Here is a 19,404-nt window from a genome sequence, read left to right on the forward strand (position 1 = left end):
TAGTTGTGGATAGTTATTTTGGTAAAGGGTAGTTAATGGAATGTTAACTCCTAAGTAATGTATGGCTGAGTTTTGCCATTTAATGTTGAAGTTTAGTTTCAATAGTTTAATGGTATGTTGTGGTAGGGTTATGTTTAGAGCTTCCGATTTACTATGGTTTGTAGTTAGTACTAAAATGTTCCCAAAGGCGTCTAAAAGGTGAATTAGGTTTGGTAAGGAGATTAATGGTTTGGTTATAGTCATTAAGATATCATCTGCATGGGAGGGGGAGCAAGAGAGAGCTGCGCAGACTCTGGTCCAGGGAATTAAGGATTTTTCTGAGAGGAAGTGAGACACCCAAACATCATTGTTACAAAAAAGGAGACAAGAAATCCTGTGTTTCTTTTGATAGAGGACTCAGTGCAGCATTACTTTAAGTACTTTTGGCTGTATTTACATAGACCTTTCTGATAAAGCTAACTTAGTCTTTACCTTTCCTTCTCCTTTAAGGCTAATTTTTGGTCCTGGAAGCTGATTGGAAGACAGATGGTAGATGGGCAAAACAGAATTCTAAGCAAAAAAAAAAAAAACTCAAGCTGTTTTTGCTTGCTGGAGTCAGTGACCTTGATAAACATTTTTACATTTTCTGTTAGAAATAGTGATGTGCAGGTTGACCCAAACCCCCTGAGTTGGGTGTGTTTGGATTGAAATATTGGCAACTATTGTGGGTTTTGGGTTGGGTGCGGTTCAGACTGGAAAAGTCTGCATCAGAATATTCCCTCTCTGCACACAGAAGTAGAGTATGGAGCGGGAAGATGCAAGTATGGGTTGGGTGCAGGTCCTACAATGGCGCAATTTTATGGGTTAAGGTTTTGTGGGTTATGGCTGGGGGGAGGGTTACGATTTTCTGACCAGCACATCGCTAGTTACAAATATGCAGAACAGAAAGAACACTGATTAAAAAACATAGAAAATCAAGAAATGGAAAGTCTATATTTGTGTGTGTTTGTGTAATTGCGTAACAGCCAGTGAAACATTTAAGGTTCATGGTTTAAATACGTATAAATAAGTACTAGTGATATTGAGCAGCTTTCTGTGCCTTGCTAGAAAATCTTCTAGTTATGCTTTTCTTTTACATCTATATTTTGCTGTGCTCTTTAGGACACACGCACAAGTCATTTTCTTCAGCAACTAATTAAACTGCCTGTATGATTTTGGAATATGGACCTAATTCAGAGATCCTGGAGGGATTCCTCAATGAGAACATACAAACTGCATGCAGTGCAATCCTGACATCATTAACTACTGTACATAATTGAGGAAGAAATTTTTGTATAATTTACAAAGTACTTTCTCATATATCAGATTAATTTTAGAAGAAAAAAATAGTTCTTTGTTATGAAGCAAAAATCATAATTGGGAATGCTTCATATACAGTACTTCAACAATTCAGTCCAGGGTTAAAATGCCTAAAAATTGACATGTATATTCATGGCTGTGTTACTAGCAAGTCATTATACAGTGAATATGATCATTTTGAGAAATGGTAGACGTTTCTGTACAGATTTAAAGTACCTATAGAACCTAGCAACCTATGGGTTGCTGCCCAGATGGAAATTTACTGTTATTAGTCTAATTGTGCTTAGTTATTCTGTTGCAAGATATAATAGGGCTAATTCACTAAAGTGCGATGAACTTTATCTCACAGTTTTTTTGCGTTAAAATAGACGCGATAATTAGCACGCGATTCACTACAGTATTATCACGTGCGTTAAGTCGCCATATCGCATGCGGTAATTTTCACGCATGCGTTAATTAGCGCACAGAAAAGAATACTAATGCATGATTCACAATCACTTAGGCGCGCTAAATATCGTATTCGGCTATGCGAAAATTAACACCTACTTCAGGCAGGTGAAAAATTATAGAAAAGTACAGTTAATGAGCTTTTGGCAATAAAATATGGACTTTGCAGTGCTATTTATTGAAGTATGTGTTTCCCCTAGATTGATGCAGCCGCCAGTTTGCAGCGAAATGGTTATTTTTAATACAGTAATTTTCCCGCAAGTATTGGCGTGTATGGCTAACATGGCGTGCGTTTATTTGCACGATTATTTATATGCGGCTACAAGTGATGAAATGTTTCGCCAGGCATGGATTTGCAGCGAACTTTTGGACGTGCGGCAAATTTTTCCACAGCAATTTTTTCATGCGTTTCGCAAAACAATCTGCCAATGGCAAAATGCATGAAAAAATTTGCCACGCAAAAAATTCACCACAAGTCCAAAAATTGACACAATTTTTTTGCCCGCAAAACATTTTTGCTGTTTCGTGGATCTTTCGAAAGATTTGCAAATTTTTTACCAAAGATAAGCAGAACACATTTGCTCATCACTAGTGGCTACTATTTATAAGCATCTACCATTTATATGCTACCATTTATATGTGGCTACTATTTATATACACTATTTATATGCGGCGACAATTTATATACACTATTTATAAGCTACTGTTTTTATGCGGCGACTATATGCGTGCATTATTTAGCGCATGTACCGTCAAATACCGCACGAAAATAGTCTGTGCGAGTTAAATAACGCATGCAGTATCGCGCGTAAATTAGCGCAAGTATGCTTATAGTGAATCGTGCGTTAAGACGCAAAAATTTAGACGAGATAAAATTTTTAACGCACACTATAAATAGCGCACGTTAAAACGCACTTTAGTGAATCGCCCCCAATGTGTTTTGTAGTTTTGCAAAAAGATTTAAATTAGAGATGTTTAAGAGTCATTCACACACTATAAAGTGGGTAGCAACATTTTTGACTGAAGAATGAAATCATAAATGATTTTAAAAGGGCATGTCTTCTCCATTTGTAGAAAAATTGAACAATGCAGATAGGCAATATACCTTTTTGGGTAAATTAGTTAATAGTATTTTTTTTTTTTTTTTGCAAAGGGTCTCAGAGCCACAGGTATTTTTCCATGTTCAGATCTAAATAGTCGGACTGTGACCAGAGAATTCAACTAGTAAAGTACTTGCACACAATGATAAACACGCTGCAGCACTCCGATTCTGTGTAGAAAGAGTTTATTGTGCCACCAAACCAGGCAACATTTCAGGCACCAGCCCTTTCTCAAGGAGGCTGGAGAAACGTTGCCTGGTTTGTTGGCACAATAAACTCTTTCTACACAGAATCGGAGTGCTGCAGCATGTTTATCAGTGAGTTATAGTTGAACTTCAGCAGTTGGATCGGCAGCTTGCACCCGACGTTACAACAAGCCTCTCCATTGCTGCTGAGAGAGAAACTTTCACCCAAGACTTGTTTTTGTTCAATTACAATATTTCTCTTACCGTATGTTCCTATATTCTATGTTTAGAAGAAGGTTCAAGGCATTTTGTGTAATGCATAGCTAACACTGCCCACGTACTAAAAAAGCACTAATTGGTGAAGATAGCATTGTAGTGAGGGGCATGGACTGGTGCAGAATTAATGGTGCAAAATACAAGGACAAATGTAAGAGAACCAGAGGCACTATGCCTCTTTTTTTCAACATGTGTTCATTGAATAGAGTCTGTTCTGAACATATATTTTGCCAGTTAAAATGATAGTCATAATAAACATTTTCAGCATGAAAGGTTACACAGGTGGATGACTGCCCCTTTAAGTCTGGTTAAAAAAATGAAGCTTGGGTAGGTTTATCTTGAAACAGGATAGCGACCCAAAACACAAGGCCAAAATAAAGTAATAAAGTAGGAGTTGCTTAAGGTGATCTCTAAATGCCCTACAGTGATCCAGAATGGCCTGGGAAAATTCTGCCCAGAAAAGATCATTGATGTTCTGAATATCTCAGTCTGTTTTACAACTAATTCCCCTAATGACAAGTTTGTCAGAGCTCAATGTGGCCTGTCTTTTTCAGCTGGAAGGTGTATGCCCACAAATGAGATTTTCCAAACCAAGATTACAGTCCTTAAGAAGAGCTGCTTAAGCAAAGCTGAAACAAGATTCTTGTGAACCCTTTGAGTGCCAATACACTAGCATCTAGACATGCCGTGGTTTTCAGAAGAAAAGGCTATTGTCCATTTTTGTTAGGGATGCACAGTGTCCAGGATTCAGTTCAGTATTTGGCCGATAATCTGGGTTCGGTGCATCCCTAATTTTTGTGGTCCCCCTTTTCTCTAATAGTAGCTGAACCCCCCAAATATTGTCTCATATGACTAATAATTGACTGCTGGGGATGTTCATTACAACATTTCTGTCCTGCCTTTTTTTGGTCACTGGGTAATACCATGCACTAGAAGCTACCTCTCATCATTACACTGGCATATTTGGAAACTGGCAGCTGGCATTGATGAGAGAAAAGTCAACTGAGCAATGCTTGTTATGCTGACATAGGCTTTCTAAAAGGAAGGCTTTGAGACTCCTAGTGGACTCCATTATAGCCTAACCTGCTGAAACAATTTATGTGTTTGTATGTATCCACTCCAGAGTAAAAATGATGACATTGAGGTTGTTTCTGTACAGCGCTGCGGGATATGTTGGCGCTTTATAAATAAATGTTAATAATAATAATATACATCTGATCTTACTAACTCAGGAATTGCTAATGTGGGCCTTCTCTTCAAAGATGAACGATGCCTTCATGATCTATATTCTTTACAGATTGAATCAGGTGTAAGTTCACACCGGGTTGGAATTGATTCTAGATCATTAAGTGGAAAATTGCATATTCAGTCAGATTTTTATCCGATACATTGTAGGGGGAGTGTGGTTGGCAGATTTCAGGAGCTAGTAGAGAAAAGCTTGCTATCTTTAAAGGCGGAGACAAGATGCAGGTCTCTCTGCTCAAATTTAACTAAGGGTGAACGATCCGCTTTGAAGTCATTACGTGATGATCGTTCGGTGGTAATAAAGAATGCAGATAAGGGAGCTATGGTCGTAGTCCTTGATAGTGTAACTTATAGAAATGAGGCTATGCGTCAGCTCTTGGATTTGTCTACGTATCAACCTTTATCTAGCAATCCTACAGTTGCTTTCACTAATATTCTAATGAACTTAGTGAATGAGGCCTTTGCTAGTGGTTTATTTACAGAAAAGATTAGGGATTACTTGGTACCCAGTTCTCCCAGAGTACCATTGTTCCATCACTTACCTAAAGTTCATAAGAAAGAACACCCGCCCATAGGTAGACCTATTGTATCTGGGATAGGATCACTTAAAGGAACAGTAACACCAATAAATGAAAGTGTATAAAAGTAACTTAAATATAACGTGCTGCTGCCCTGCACTGGTAAAAGTTGTGTGTTTACTTCAGAAAGTCTACTATAATTTTTATAAATAAGCTGCTATGTAGACATGGAGGCCGCATGGTGGCAATATTGCGTAAGAAAAAGTGACAGGTTTTGACAGTGGTGTTAATGTGGTTAGAAAAGGAGAGACTGGAGTCAAAGATCACCCCCAAACAACGCGCCGAATCGACGGGGTTGATGAGCGTGCCATCAATAGAGATAGAAAAGGGGGAGGTAGGACCAGGCTTAGGCGGAAAGATCATTAGTTCAGTTTTTGTTAGGTTGAGTTTGAGGTGGCGTTGGTTCATCCAGTTAGGGATGGCCAGGAGGCAGTTAGAGATTTGAGTCTCAGTTTCAACTGTTGATGTAGGGGTCGACAGATAAATTTGGATATCATCAGCATACAGATGGTATTTGAAGCCAAATGAACGGATAAGATCTCCCAAAGACAGCGTGTAGAGGGAGAACAACAACGGCCCAAGTACAGAGCCTTGGGGTACCCCCACATTAAGAGGAACTGGAGATGATGTTTTGTTAGCGTAGGAGACAGTGAATGAACGGTTAGAGAGGTAAGAAGAGATCCAGGATGCAGCATGACTACGGAGACCAATCGAATGCAGAGTTTGCATCAGGAGGGAGTGGTCAACCGTATCAAATGCAGCCAATAGATCTAGGAGGATTAGTATGGAAAAGTGACCTTTGGCTTTGGCAACCTGAAGATCGTTTGTAACTCTGCACAACGCTGTCTCAGTAGAGTGCGCAGGCCGAAAACCAGATTGCAGAGGGTCTAATAAATTATGGGCATTAAGAAAGTTAGTGATACGCTCTAAGATTTTTGTTTGTAAACATATATTTGACATGTTATAATAGCAACTAGTATTGTGCAGTACAATTTCTGTACCTACATATCTGTGTGTGCGTATGTATTGTATGGTTGTGTCAACTTGGTTAGGTTGGTATGAATGCCTACTTGTATATCTATATGCCCATAGCAGGTGATTGTTTGTGTCTATAGAAATGCTTACGTGTACTTACGCCTGTTATTCCTCAAATAACAAGAATATGTTTGTATGGGATCACTCGTATATATATTCAAATACCTATAATTAATAACATGTATTTTTAAGCACCAATGTATTGCACATGATTGTATATAAATACAGGCATAGGACCCGTTATCCACAATGCTCAGGACCAAGGGTATTCTGGATAAGGGGTCTTCCCGTAATTTAGATCTCCATACCTTAAATCTACAAAAAAATCAATAAAACATTAATTAAACCCAATAGGATTGTTTTGCCTCCAATAAGGATTACCGTATTTATATCTTAGGGGATCAAGTACAAGGTACTGTTTTATTATTACAGAGAAAAAGGAAATCAATTTTAAAATTCTGAATTATTTGATTAAAATGGAGTCTATGGGAGATGGGCTTTCCATAATTCGTAGCTTTCTGGATAACGGGTTTCCAGATAAGGGATCCCATTCCATATATTTTTTTTTTAACCCCCCCCTACCTTCTACCTTTTCATAACACCCAGCAGGAAAAAAAATTCCGTGGAGAACACTGGGGGGATTACCCAACATAATAACAGACAAAGGTTTTCGAAATAAATTAACGAAAAGGGGCCATCTTTTTTTTTGAGGACCTAATTTCTCCATATACGTGGAGAGCGAGCCTACTCTAAGGGGTATATTTATCATGCTGTGTAAAAAGTGGAGTAAAACATTACTATACCCCTAATTGTAGCTGTTTTCTTTCTTTCAAATATAATAGGGGTCATTTACTAAGTGCAGCACATAGTTCACAGTAAAAAAAAACAATCTACAAGATTTAGGGGCTGATTTACTAACCCACGAACGGGTCGAAATGAGTCCGATTGCGTTTTTTTCATAAAGATCGGTATTTTGCGATTTTTTCGTATGTTTTGCGATTTTTTCGGCGTCTTTACGAATTTTTCGTTACCAATACGATTTTTGCGTAAAAACGCGAGTTTTTCGTAGCCTTTACAAAAGTTGCGTAAAATCTTGCGATTTTTCCGTAGCGTTAAAACTTACGCGAAAAGTTGCGCCTTTTTCGTAGCGTTAAAACTTAAAAGGTGCGAAGTTTCGCGTAAGTTTTAACGCTACGAAAAAAGCGCAACTTTTTTCGCAAGTTTTAACGCTACGGAAAAATCGCAAGATTTTACGCAACTTTTGTAAAGGCTACGAAAAACTCGCGTTTTTACACAAAAATCGTATTGGTAACGAAAAATTCGTAAAGACGCCGAAAAAATCGCAAAACATACGAAAAAGTCGCAAAATGTTCGTTTTCAAGTCGGAACTTTTCCAATTCGGGTCGGATTCGTGGGTTAGTAAATCAGCCCCTTAGGCATAATGTATATTGTATAATTAAGTACAGGAAATGTGGCAGTGAACCCCATTTTGGTAATTTTTTTGGGTCATTTTTAATTACACAAATTTCCAAAGCCTTTTTCCCATTAAATATATACCTTCTTTCTTTTGAGCAGGAATGCCTGTCTCTTCATTTTAAGTTGTATGATAGTTCACAGTAATATATCTGTAATGTCCTTGTAGGGTTGTTTATATTGCACAACAAAGGCATTTCATAAGATACACAGATAAGTGAAATCTTATGTAGTCTTGGATTTAATCTTGTATTTCTTAACCTTTGTTTTTTGTGGATCACTGAACTCTGAATTCTCAATCATACAAAAAGCAATCTTGGCAGCAGTAACGTCCCTGTTTGGAAATAAAAAGAAAGTGCTCAGTAATGTTTTGCAGTCAGTTGCACTAATTATTCATTAAGCAACTTTTATCAGTTTTACAGGCATAGAGTGAGTGTTCAGTAAAACTACCCGTAAACTTTGCTTTTTGTAACACGGGCATGACGTAAAATGTTCCATCCTACATACACACATAAGTGTTATGTGATATGAAGGCAAGTTCTCTTAATTTACGTTTTTTCCCTTACCTGTAAAATAATCCGTTATTCACCAAACGCCATACACAGGGCAGTGGTTGGGGCCAATATGTACAGAATTGTGTGTTGTACTGGCATTAACATTTTTGTGTGTATGCAGCAGCGCACAGTTTGGATCATACATTATCTGCCGCTACACTTTTCTACCTTAAAGGAATCCTATACCCCTGAGCAATGTAGGTCTTTATATATCGCATAAACCATCATATGTGAAACCCTGCTTCATCTAAATAAACCATTTTCATAAAATTGTACTTTTTAGCTACAAAGGGCCGCCCCCTGGGATCATAGGATACATAGTGCACACAAACAACCCGAGGGCACACATAGGTTCTGCCTTATACTCCCACTCTTCTTCCTGTTACAGTTAGAGCTAAATTATGTCCTGTCAGGTGATCCCTGAGGGAGCACACAGTCCATCACAAAATGGTGGCTCAGTGGAAAGGATGTAAAAGGGCAATATTAATAATATATATGGTATATTTCAGTTTGGAGAGATTCTTTGACAGGCCACTTAATATGATATAAATACATTTAATATATCTGTTGTTACGTATTCATTCTAGGGGTATAGTTTTCCTTTAAGGGTAATGACACTAACGCCCATATGTAATAAAAGGCACAACGTTTGCTCAAGTGCAGTAACTAACTGCAACCAAGCCAAGATGTTTTCTTTTAAATTGGTGACCAATAAAGGCTACCTGCTGATTGGTTGCCATATACTACTGCTCCTAGACAAACTTAGTGCATTTTATTACAAAACCCCTATAATGTGTTTTGTCCGTGTCTAAACTACAAAAGGTCTCAAAATACTTTTCCGCTGGTGTCAGTGTGAATCGGCAACAGTAGAACACTAACACATATGGAAATATATTTCTAGTCATTTGTCAGTGAACTAATAAGTGAAAAATATGACATAGGCTGCCCAGTTACCTGTGTGCTTTTGTATAATATAGACTCAGCAGTTTTTAGCCCATTACATATAAGGGAAACAAGCTGGGGCATAACTACAGAGGAAGCAGACCCTGTGGTTGTGGGGGAGCAGGAGTGTAGAGGGCCCAGTGAGGCCATAATTAATGAGCAATTTCTATATATCTTGGCAGTATAGGTCAATTTACCAATGTTTCTGCTCTAATAGAATTTGCTGTGGGGCCCAGTAGCAACTAGTTACTCCACTGGAAACAAGCATTACATTTTGTAGGATAAACGGTGCAACCATTTGATTATTGTAAAATTGATGTACATTTGCATTAATTATACCTCTGCAGACACTAATACAGTCACTCCCAAAATGAGGTTGGTTGTCAAAATAAAAATAAAGATTGCATTTAAGGTGCCATCAACTCCTCAGTGATACTCTTCTTTTAGAATACTGGCAAGTCAGTATTGGGGTCTTGTGTTACAGAAAGCAAAATGTAATAACTCATAGTAACGGTGTAGCTGCAATATTTTTGTGGTCTAAAGCATTCTAAGGGGCACATTTACTAACCCACGAACGGGCCGAATGCGTCCGATTGCGTTTTTTTCGTAATGATCGGTAATTTTGCGATTTTTTTCGGCGTCTTTACGATTTTTGCGTAAAAACGCGAGTTTTTCGGCGTCTTTACGATTTTTGCGTAAAAACGCGAGTTTTTCGTAGCCATTACGAAAGTTGCGCAAAGTCGCGTTTTTTTCGTAGCGTTAAAACTTGCGCGAAACGTCGCGCCTTTTAAGATTTAACGCTACGAAAAAGGCGCGACTTTGCGCGCAAGTGTTAACGCTACGAAAAAATTGCGACTTTGCGCAACTTTCGTAAAGACGCCGAAAAACTCGCGTTTTTACGCAAAAATCGTAAAGACGCCAAATAACTCGCGTTTTTTAAGCAAAAATCGTAAAGACGCCGAAAAAATCGCAAAAAATACGAAAAAGTCGCAAAATGTTCGTTTCCAATCGGAATTTTTCCAATTCGGATTCGAAATCGTGTCTTAGTAAATCAGCCCCTAAGACTTTTAGGGCAGAAACAGCAGCTACTGCTATGTACTGGGTGCAACAATTGTACTGGAGCAGCAGGGGTAAAGAAAACTGATGGAAGTTGGTTGCACCATGGGTTATTTAGGGGTGTCACAGCAAAGAGGGAAACAGGCCCAGACTGGCAATCTGTGGATTTTGCCAAATCCCAGAGAGGCTGCTGTGAAATGCCATATATTATTTATTGGGCTGGTAGGAGAGAGGTGTTTGAGCCTCTATCTAATTGAAAGGCCAGGTCTGTTTTGAATCCCAGTCCGGACCTGGGGTGAAATATACAGGCTTCAATATATTTCACTGTTTTGTGTGGATGTCACATAAACTCTGAATAACATCCATTTTAATTCAAGGTTGTATCTCAAAATTTTTAAAAAAATACAAGGGTAGGGGCCATTTTTGTATTTAGTACAAGATACTGCTCTAAATAATTTACATTTACCTGTTGCATATGCATTAAATATGGACCAACCAAAGCATATCCCAAATCATATATTAAATAAAGTTGTGTATATGGAACCCATAGTGAACAAATTATGTAAACTACATATTCATCGTAACACTACAAATTAAGGTTTACAAAAAAAGGTTAAAAGATATATTAACCTCATACAAACGCATTTCATGCTTACCCAGCCCTTAAACATAGGCACCAAAGGAAACATTCAAATGTCAGTATAAAGAATTCAAAACACCCCTCTCCCCATTAAGACCAATTTCTTCAAAAAACATCACTGATTACATCACAGATCATTAAATCACATGTTATTAAGCTCTGCAAGGTAACAATTCTAATCACTGAGCCACCACTTCAGCATGCCTCATCCCATCATAATAGTTTGTTATATAGAGTATTTGGTACTTGTAGTCCAGCAACATGTGAAGCAACACTTTTATGGACAGTTTATACAACAACAAACAACCCTATCTCATTTTAGAACATATTTACTCAGGGCAAATGTTCAAATTTAAAGTATTTTCGCTGAAAATTAACATTTGCCACAGCATCCGCACATTGACGCCCATTCACAACTTTTTGCCAGGTGAAAATATGGCATGAAATGATGTGAAGCATCAAAACTCATTCATTTATGGTGGAAGTTCACTGGCATATTATCCTCACTACAAATGTACAGGCAAAAATTTAGCATATTTTACTCATAGGGGCATATTTATTATGCTGTGTAAAAAACGGTGAGAAAATTCGCCACACATCGCCAGGCTTCGCTGTGTAAAAATGGCGTAAAAACGGCGTAAAATCGGCGTAATTGTTTTACGCGGTTTTTCTTCCACCGGAACTTATGGAACATAACGGCGTAATATCCGGCGTTCAGATGCCGATCTTTTCCATTTATTTTACACAGCTTTTTACTCTGTTTTTTTGGCGAATTAGTTTTACACAGCATAATAAATACGCCCCCTAGTGTAATGATTTTAATTATAGGTATGGGATCTGTTATTTGAAAACCTTTTATCCAAAAAGGTTTGAATTACAGGAAGGCCATTCCCCATAGACCTCTTTTTAATCAAATAATTCATTTCTTATTTTTTTCCCTTTTGTCATGTAATAATAAAACAGTACCTTGTACTTGAGCCCAACTAAGATACAATTAATCCTTATATGAGGCAAAAAAAAAAAAGTTTAATTGATTTTTTTTTGTAGATTTAAGGTTTGGAGATCCAAATCACAGACAGACCCTTTATCTGGAAAGCCCTAGTCCCACAGCATTCTGGATAACGGGTCCCATACCTGTAGTTAATAGCTAAGCAACTTCTGTGTATCACAGAATTTTAGAAAGTTCTATTAATTATCTGAAAGCAGGAATGTCCAACCAGTGATCCTCCAGCTCTTATTGCACAAATCCACAGCACCCTTTCACCTGGTTTGCTAAACATTTAGATCATAGCATACTGTATATTTTACAATACAATCAGAACAAAATATAATGTAGATCTGCATCATAATTCAGTGAATGGACACACGTCTGCTGACTGATTCAAGAACTTCAAGAGCTATAATCCTTTTATACAAAGTCCTAATTGCCAATTAATCTCTCATGAAAACAATCTGCTCAGTTGTCTCTATTGGAGCAGAGCTGTTGTCTTTTGTTCGTAACATAGCCAGAAACATTAATATGTCACGGACACCTGCCACAAGGAATTATCTAAGTCTTTGGCAAGCTAAACTATTTGACTGACATTTGAATGTTTGTTAGTGCTCACATTTTTGGATTTAGATTTACCTCCATGTGTCAAGATTTTTATCTTGAAGACATTTTGTTATTATGAATAGTGTTCATTCTGCATTTATCTTCCCGGAAACTGACATTAAGGAAGAAAAGTATTCAATTGTTTGACTTAAAGGGCACTTATCTGTGGAAAACTATCCACCCCCTCTAAAGGTGTGGGATAATAGGGCCCACTCTCCTTTTGAGGGAAACAATACTATTTTGTTAAAAAATTACCCCACAAGCGATATGCTGCACGTACTGGAAGGGAGCTCCTTTTAGCAAGCAGCCATTATGGGACACAAGTATGCAAATTGTAAGGTTAGAATTTAATACATAAAAACTCATAAATATGCTTAGTATTTATTCACCCACTGATAAATACTGAGCGTATTTATCAGTGGGTGAATGTTATATTTGCCAAATACATAAATTGATAAAATACACCCCAGCTTGTCGATTATGAATCATGTGCCAAAACATGGTGGTCACACTGGGAGGTAATGGGAGGTAATTTTCTTCACAAAGTAATACATCACATCATTGCCTTTCAAAAGGTCATTGGCTTATTGTTATATTTACTGAATAACAAAAGCTACAATCAAGTAATAATAAATACTTACTATTTAATAATAAGATTATCATTGTTTAATAATAAAGTGATCATTCTATTTTAGAGCTCAGGTAAAAAAAATTGTTTTCTAATGTGACAATGTTTGGAAAAAAGATCTTGACTAATGAAGAACTAAAATTTACAGGTATTATCCAGAATACTCAGGACCTGGCGTTTTCCGGATAAGGAATCTTTCCGTAATTTGGCCCACCATGCCTTAAGTCTGCTAAAATTTATTTAAACATAAAAAAACCCCCAATAGGATTGTTTTGCCTCCAATAAGAGGAGGGAGATTGCCTTCCCATAATTCTGAGCTTTCAGGATAATACATTGCAGGATATTGGTTCCTATAGCTACACTATTTTTTTTTGTTTGTTTTCAATAACAGTGCCTAATTACTGCGTTATGGAAGCTCTGTGTTTACACAACTATCTATGACTTAAAGGCACAATGTGCAACCATACCACAAGCTCTGCACAACACTGGCCTGTATTGGAGGTTGGCACAACAGAAGGCATTAAACTAAAGGAACTATGTGAAAGCAAACATGTAGAATGTGGGAAAAGCCTTTGTGGTCAGATGGGTGTCCTGGCCATAGTTTAAATCAATATGTGCAGCACACATATGATGATAGTATCATGTTGTTGGTTGTGTACCAGCAGAAATGGCTTTTTATTGGAACAGAAGGAAGACACAATTGTGCAGAATACAGGAGAACGCCTGCAAGAGAACCTATTTTAGTGTACCAAATGAAAAAACTCAGTGGATCTTTCAACAAGACCATGATCCCAAACATAACTAAAGAGACACTGCAGTGGCTCGATATCATAAGGTCTATATCTTGCAATTTCCTTGATATCGATTTAATTGAGGAATCTGTAGTTCTGCTTGAAAACTGAGGTGCGCAAGCATCATTTGACTAACCTTAAAAACCTGAGTGAATCTTTTGAGGAAATGGCCAAAATGATACCTACGCCAAAGACTTTAAATGGTAGTGTGGGGAGTGCAACAGTATCTGTGTCAGTTTTTTGTTAGAATCTTATATAAACATAATACAGTGTCACATTACCAAAAAACAAATGAATTTATGTTTATACTCCAAAAACCATCCATACTCATTTACTGTTAAAGGTTGTAATGAGTATCTTAATAAATATTGTTGTTAAACGAAGGGCTTAAGGTTTCCCTCTGCCACAAGGGTTTCTGAAATGGACACTCGCTTTTTTCACACTAGCATTTTATTTTATTCATTTATATGAATAAACAATTACAATAAGTTCATATTTAACAGACTCTTCTGCAAAAAATGCTTTGTTAATCCTTGGAAAATAGGCCTGTTGCAAAGGCTCAAAAAACCTCAAATTCCAACTCTCTGTGCATTCTCAACTCTAGACATGCTACAGTACTTTGGAGTATGAGTATGGAGTGCGTATGAGTATTGAAAGGAAAACCGTCCAACTGTCAGTAAGCACACAGGGCGGATTCTGCCATGGTTTTCTTCCGGCAGAGAAAACATCTGGTACTGCATTAGCCTTAAGGCTATGTGGATAAATGAAATGGCTATGAAAAAGTTGCGACAATTCGCACAAGTCGTAACGGTTACGAAAAAGTCGCGACAATTTACGGAAAAGTCGTAGCGGCGACGAAAAAATCGTAAAAAATACGAAAAAATCACAAAATGTTCGTTTTCCAATCCGAAATTTTCTTATTCGGATTTGTGGATTAGTAAATCAGCCCCTAAGAATCAGCTCCTTGTGGCATTAGCCTATGGGGCTGATTTACTTACCCACGAACGGGTCGAATGGAGTCCGATTGTGTTTTTTTCGTAATGATCGGTATTTTGCGATTTTTTCGTATGTTTTGCGATTTTTTCGGATTCTTTACGAATTTTTCGTTACCAATACGATTTTTGCGTAAAAACGCGAGTTTTCGTATGCATTACGAAAGTTGCGTAAAAAGTTGCGCATTTTTCGTAGCGTTAAAACTTACGCGAAAAATGCGCAACTTTTCGCGTAAGTTCAGCATCTTAATTTTTCTTGTCGGGTATTTTTACATGCTGAAATGTAGCAATTTAAATTTGCAATATGAGGCAGCGATGAAGCTCTCCATTAATTTGTTATGCATGACTTATTTTTTCCTAGCAAAATCCTATTTACCTTCAGGCTTTAAATGCTATACAAACTTATCTCCCAAGGTGGCAGTTGTACTGCTAGCATTTCTTACAGCACATGAAATCTTATGCTTTAATGGTGATGTGATGACGCTGTTCAGATCAATTAGAAAAAAAAAAAAAAAAATATATATATATATATATATACACAGAGAGAAGGAGAGAGAGAGAATGTGAAAGCTGTACTCCCTAAGGCTAAGGACCCACAGAGCAGCTCAGTCGCCAGTGATAGATTTCTGTAATCTTGCAGGAGGAAACTTTGCACGACTTCAAAAAAATGAAAAGATGCGATTGTATTTCCACCACCGATTCCTGTTATTGCCAGTGGAAAGGCATTTCAGAGCAGTTAGTCGCCTATGACAGCAGAGATCTATCGCGGGCGACTGAACCACTCCGTTGGTCCTTAGCCTTAAAGCTGGGTGTCGAGAACCAAAAGGTATAATAAATACAATAAAAGTGGTCCGCCCTACAATATCTGTGTTTGTTAAAGTGCTTTATTACATATATTTAACCTGCTTGGGCCTTTTTTAAGGTTAAATAGTGCAAAGTGAAAAATACAATTTATACCATGTGACAATTGTTATCCAATCTTCACATGACTATATCTAAATTTTTTTAAGTAAAAAGATCTATTCTATCCTGCTCCAATAATTTCCCTATGCGGCACAAAGTTTATTATTTCCAATGCTTTATGAAAAAGTACCTGCTAAAACACTGCTTCCATTCTTTTCAAATAAGGCGATAGGGCAATATTCGCTCTGCTCAGTCCAACATGCAATGCTCCAGATCTCCTCCTAGCCCAACTCCTTCCAAAACCAGAAGTCAATTGTTGCCCCTGTACAGAAGATTTTTTTAGCCTGCCTTTTAACAGTTCTCTGTCTTCATCTAAATTTCTTCAGCTTAGGTTGTGACAGAGGGGGCGTGTGGACAGCATTACTTCAGTGTAAGTTCTTTGGTGCAATTTACGCATGCACTCCACTGCTTGCAGGTCTTACAGAAATAAATTACACTGAAGAACCAACACTGAAGTAACGCTGTCCACACGCCCCCTCTCTCACAACCTAAGCTGAAGGAATTTTGATGAAGATGGAGAACTATTAAAAGGCAGGCTAAAAGTCTTCTGTACAGCACCAACAACGGACTTCCGGTTTTGGCAGAAGTCAGAAGGGTAGGAGGATATTTGTAAACACTGAAGGCAGAGTTTTAGCAGGTATTATTTATTAAAGCATTGAGAATAATAAACTTTGTGCATTATAAGGCAGTTATTGGAGCAGGGTAAAATAGATTTTTTTAAAAAAAATTGTTATAATAACTGTTATGATAAAACTGTACCTGGTGCTTGATCCCAAATACGATATAGTTAACCCTTATTGGAGGCAAAACATTTCTATTGGGTTTATTTAATGTTTAAATTATTTTTTTAGTACACATTGGGGCCCATTTACTTACTCACGAACGGGCCGAATGCGTCCGATTGCGTTTTTTTCGTAATGATCGGTATTTTGCGATTTTTTCGGAAAATTATCGCGACTTTTTCGTTACCAATACGATTTTTGCGGAAAAACACGAGTTTTTCGTACCCATTCCGAAAGTTGCGATTTTTTCATAGCGTTAAAACTTGCGCAAAAAGTTGCGATTTTTTCGTAATGTTAAAACTTGCGCAAAACGTCGCGCCTTTTAAGTTTTAACGCTACGAAAAAAGCGGAACTTTTCGCGCAAGTTTTAACGCTACGAAAAAATCGCAACTTTCTGAATGGCTACGAAAAACTCACGTTTTTTCGCGCAAATCGTATTGGTAACGAAAAAGTCGCGATAATTTCCGAAAAGTCGTAAAGGCGCCGAAAAAATCGCAAAAAATACGAAAAAGTCGCAAAACGTTCGTTTCCAATCCGAATTTTTTCCATTCGGACTCAGATTCGACCCATAGTAAATGTGCCCCTTAAAGTATGGCTTTACAAATTATGGAAAGACTCATTATCCAGAAGACCCCAATTTCTGGATACAATACATGTAAAGTATATATTGTAAGCTCTTTTGGGCAGGGCTCTCTTCACCCCTTGTATCGGTTATTGATTGCTTTATATGTTACTCTGTATGTCCAATGTATGAAACCCACTTATTGTACAACGCTGTGGAATATGTTGGCGCTTTATAAATAAATGTTAATAATAAGAAGAATATGAAACAAAAAAAAGTTACAGATGTTACTATAGATGTGAAATAAAGGTATTTTCCTTAAGGAATAGTTGTACTGTCAGAAGAATAAGTAAAATTAATTCAAAATAAGTCTTATAACAAAACACAGAGAGGCAGAATTTTTTGTGAGTATGTTGTGACATAGCATGTAAGCAAGTGAAATATGTCCTAAAGAAACCAGCAGCAGATTCATTTATAAACATCTCAATGATATTGTAAATACTTGAAGCTATGAATAACCTTACTTTGTGATATCACTTGTGTCACATGTTACTTTTTTCAAAATGTAAAGTGACATTGGAATTCCATCGTAATGTCTTGTTTTTCCAAGTGGTTTGTCCATGTTTTTCCAAGTGGTTGATCAAATACTTATTTGATATTTTTTGTGCCCTTTTTAGTGATCCCATCACAAAATGGAAAAGTTGCTATAGTCACAGGGGGCGCCAAGGGAATAGGATACAGCACTGCAAAACATCTGTCAAGTCTTGGTATGCATGTGATAATAGGTGAGTACCATGATAACACCCGATATATTGAGAGATGTTTATAAGTTGAGGTGGCTCAATACATTCAACCATTTAGTCAACGTGAGTAGAAAGCAGAAATTGAACCCCATTAGAATCTTAGAGAGGCTGTCTTGCAGTCACTCTATAATCCCAAAAGGAAAAGAGAATCTGATCTGCAGTTTTGGGTGTAATAAAGGTGGCCATACATGGTGGTGAGGTCACCAAGCGAGCGGATCTTCTCCCAATATCCCCATCTACGGGTGGGCGATATCAGGCTAATTCGGTTTGAATTAGAAAGGTTTGGGGGCCACATCAACGAGCTGATGCAGTCCCCGATCTGACGATAAAATCAAACCTGCCCAATTAAGATCTACTCAATTTCAGGCCAGATGCTGGTTGAGCAGGCCCAAATGGCAACCTTTTGAAAGAGCCAACATTTTGCGCAAGAACAAGATGTGTACATATTTATACATGCTCACCAGTCCAGCATTCCAGAAGTGCTTTGGTGTTTGTTTCAAAACTCACAACAGGTATGATTAAGCTGAATTAAACCCCATTTGTTTTAAAACAAAACATGCTTCTTATCACTGAAACTTTTAAAAAAGTTTTGTTTTTAAACCGTCTTCCCTTGAATTTGCAGATTTAGTTTATGCCTGCTTAATCATCATTGTTTGCTCCACTTGATAACAGAAAACTCGCTACAAGTGACAGCTGCTGATTTCTATGTGTGACATATGAGTCCATCCCTCTTCTTAATTGCTTTCAGTGTGTCAGTATTATAAATAAAGAGGAATTCACAAAACAGGAGTTTAAGACTGATGCCACACAAGGCTGATTCTCGGCCTGTGGAAAAACACAGGCTGAGAATCAACCCCTCCACAGGCAGCCGCCTCCTTCCTAATGGAAGGGAAATCTAACTATATGCCTTCTTATCTCAAAAATGCTCTAAAATTTATGGATGTGAGATTATGTGATTATGTACCGTATATACTCGAGTATAAGCCGAGTTTTTCAGCACCAAAAATGTGCTGAAAAAGTCACCCTCGGCTTATACTCGAGTATATGGATTTGAAGATGACATTCGCTGCGCATGCACATCCCCCCCGTAGAAGGACGGGCGGTCGTGCATGCGTGCGTGCACGCTCGCCGGCTTCATGTACAGGAAGCGCATCCAGCTGCCCCTGCAGATCCCATATGGAACATCTTTACAGCAGGCTGAAGGACAAGGAGTAAGTTAACTGTTACTGTTAAGAGGCCAATATTCGGATCAGCTTATACTCGAGTATATACGGTAATTAAATGCACCATTTTATATCAACTTTTGAATCTGAATTCTTTTGTGATTTCAATTTTATTGCACTAAAACTCCTGATTTCCAGTTATGGTTTCGAAAACGTAAATGTTTGATAATTATTAAGCACAAAAAATTAGAATAACT

The 19,404-nt window shown here is 37.6% G+C and overlaps 1 protein-coding gene across 5 annotated transcripts in view; it reads left to right on the forward strand.

Moving 5' to 3' along the window:
• Positions 1–19,404, forward strand: part of dhrsx (dehydrogenase/reductase (SDR family) X-linked) — a 152,466-nt gene that overhangs the window by 24,623 nt on the left and 108,439 nt on the right. For all 5 annotated transcript variants that reach the window (XM_031896696.1, XM_002933618.5, XM_004911740.4 and 2 more), the window contains exon 2: positions 17,859–17,966. In XM_031896696.1, the coding sequence (XP_031752556.1) occupies positions 17,859–17,966 (108 nt within the window). The remainder of the gene's footprint in view (positions 1–17,858; positions 17,967–19,404) is intronic.

This window comes from Xenopus tropicalis, chromosome 2 (assembly GCF_000004195.4).
Source record: "Xenopus tropicalis strain Nigerian chromosome 2, UCB_Xtro_10.0, whole genome shotgun sequence".
Classification (NCBI taxonomy): Eukaryota; Metazoa; Chordata; class Amphibia; order Anura; family Pipidae; genus Xenopus; species Xenopus tropicalis.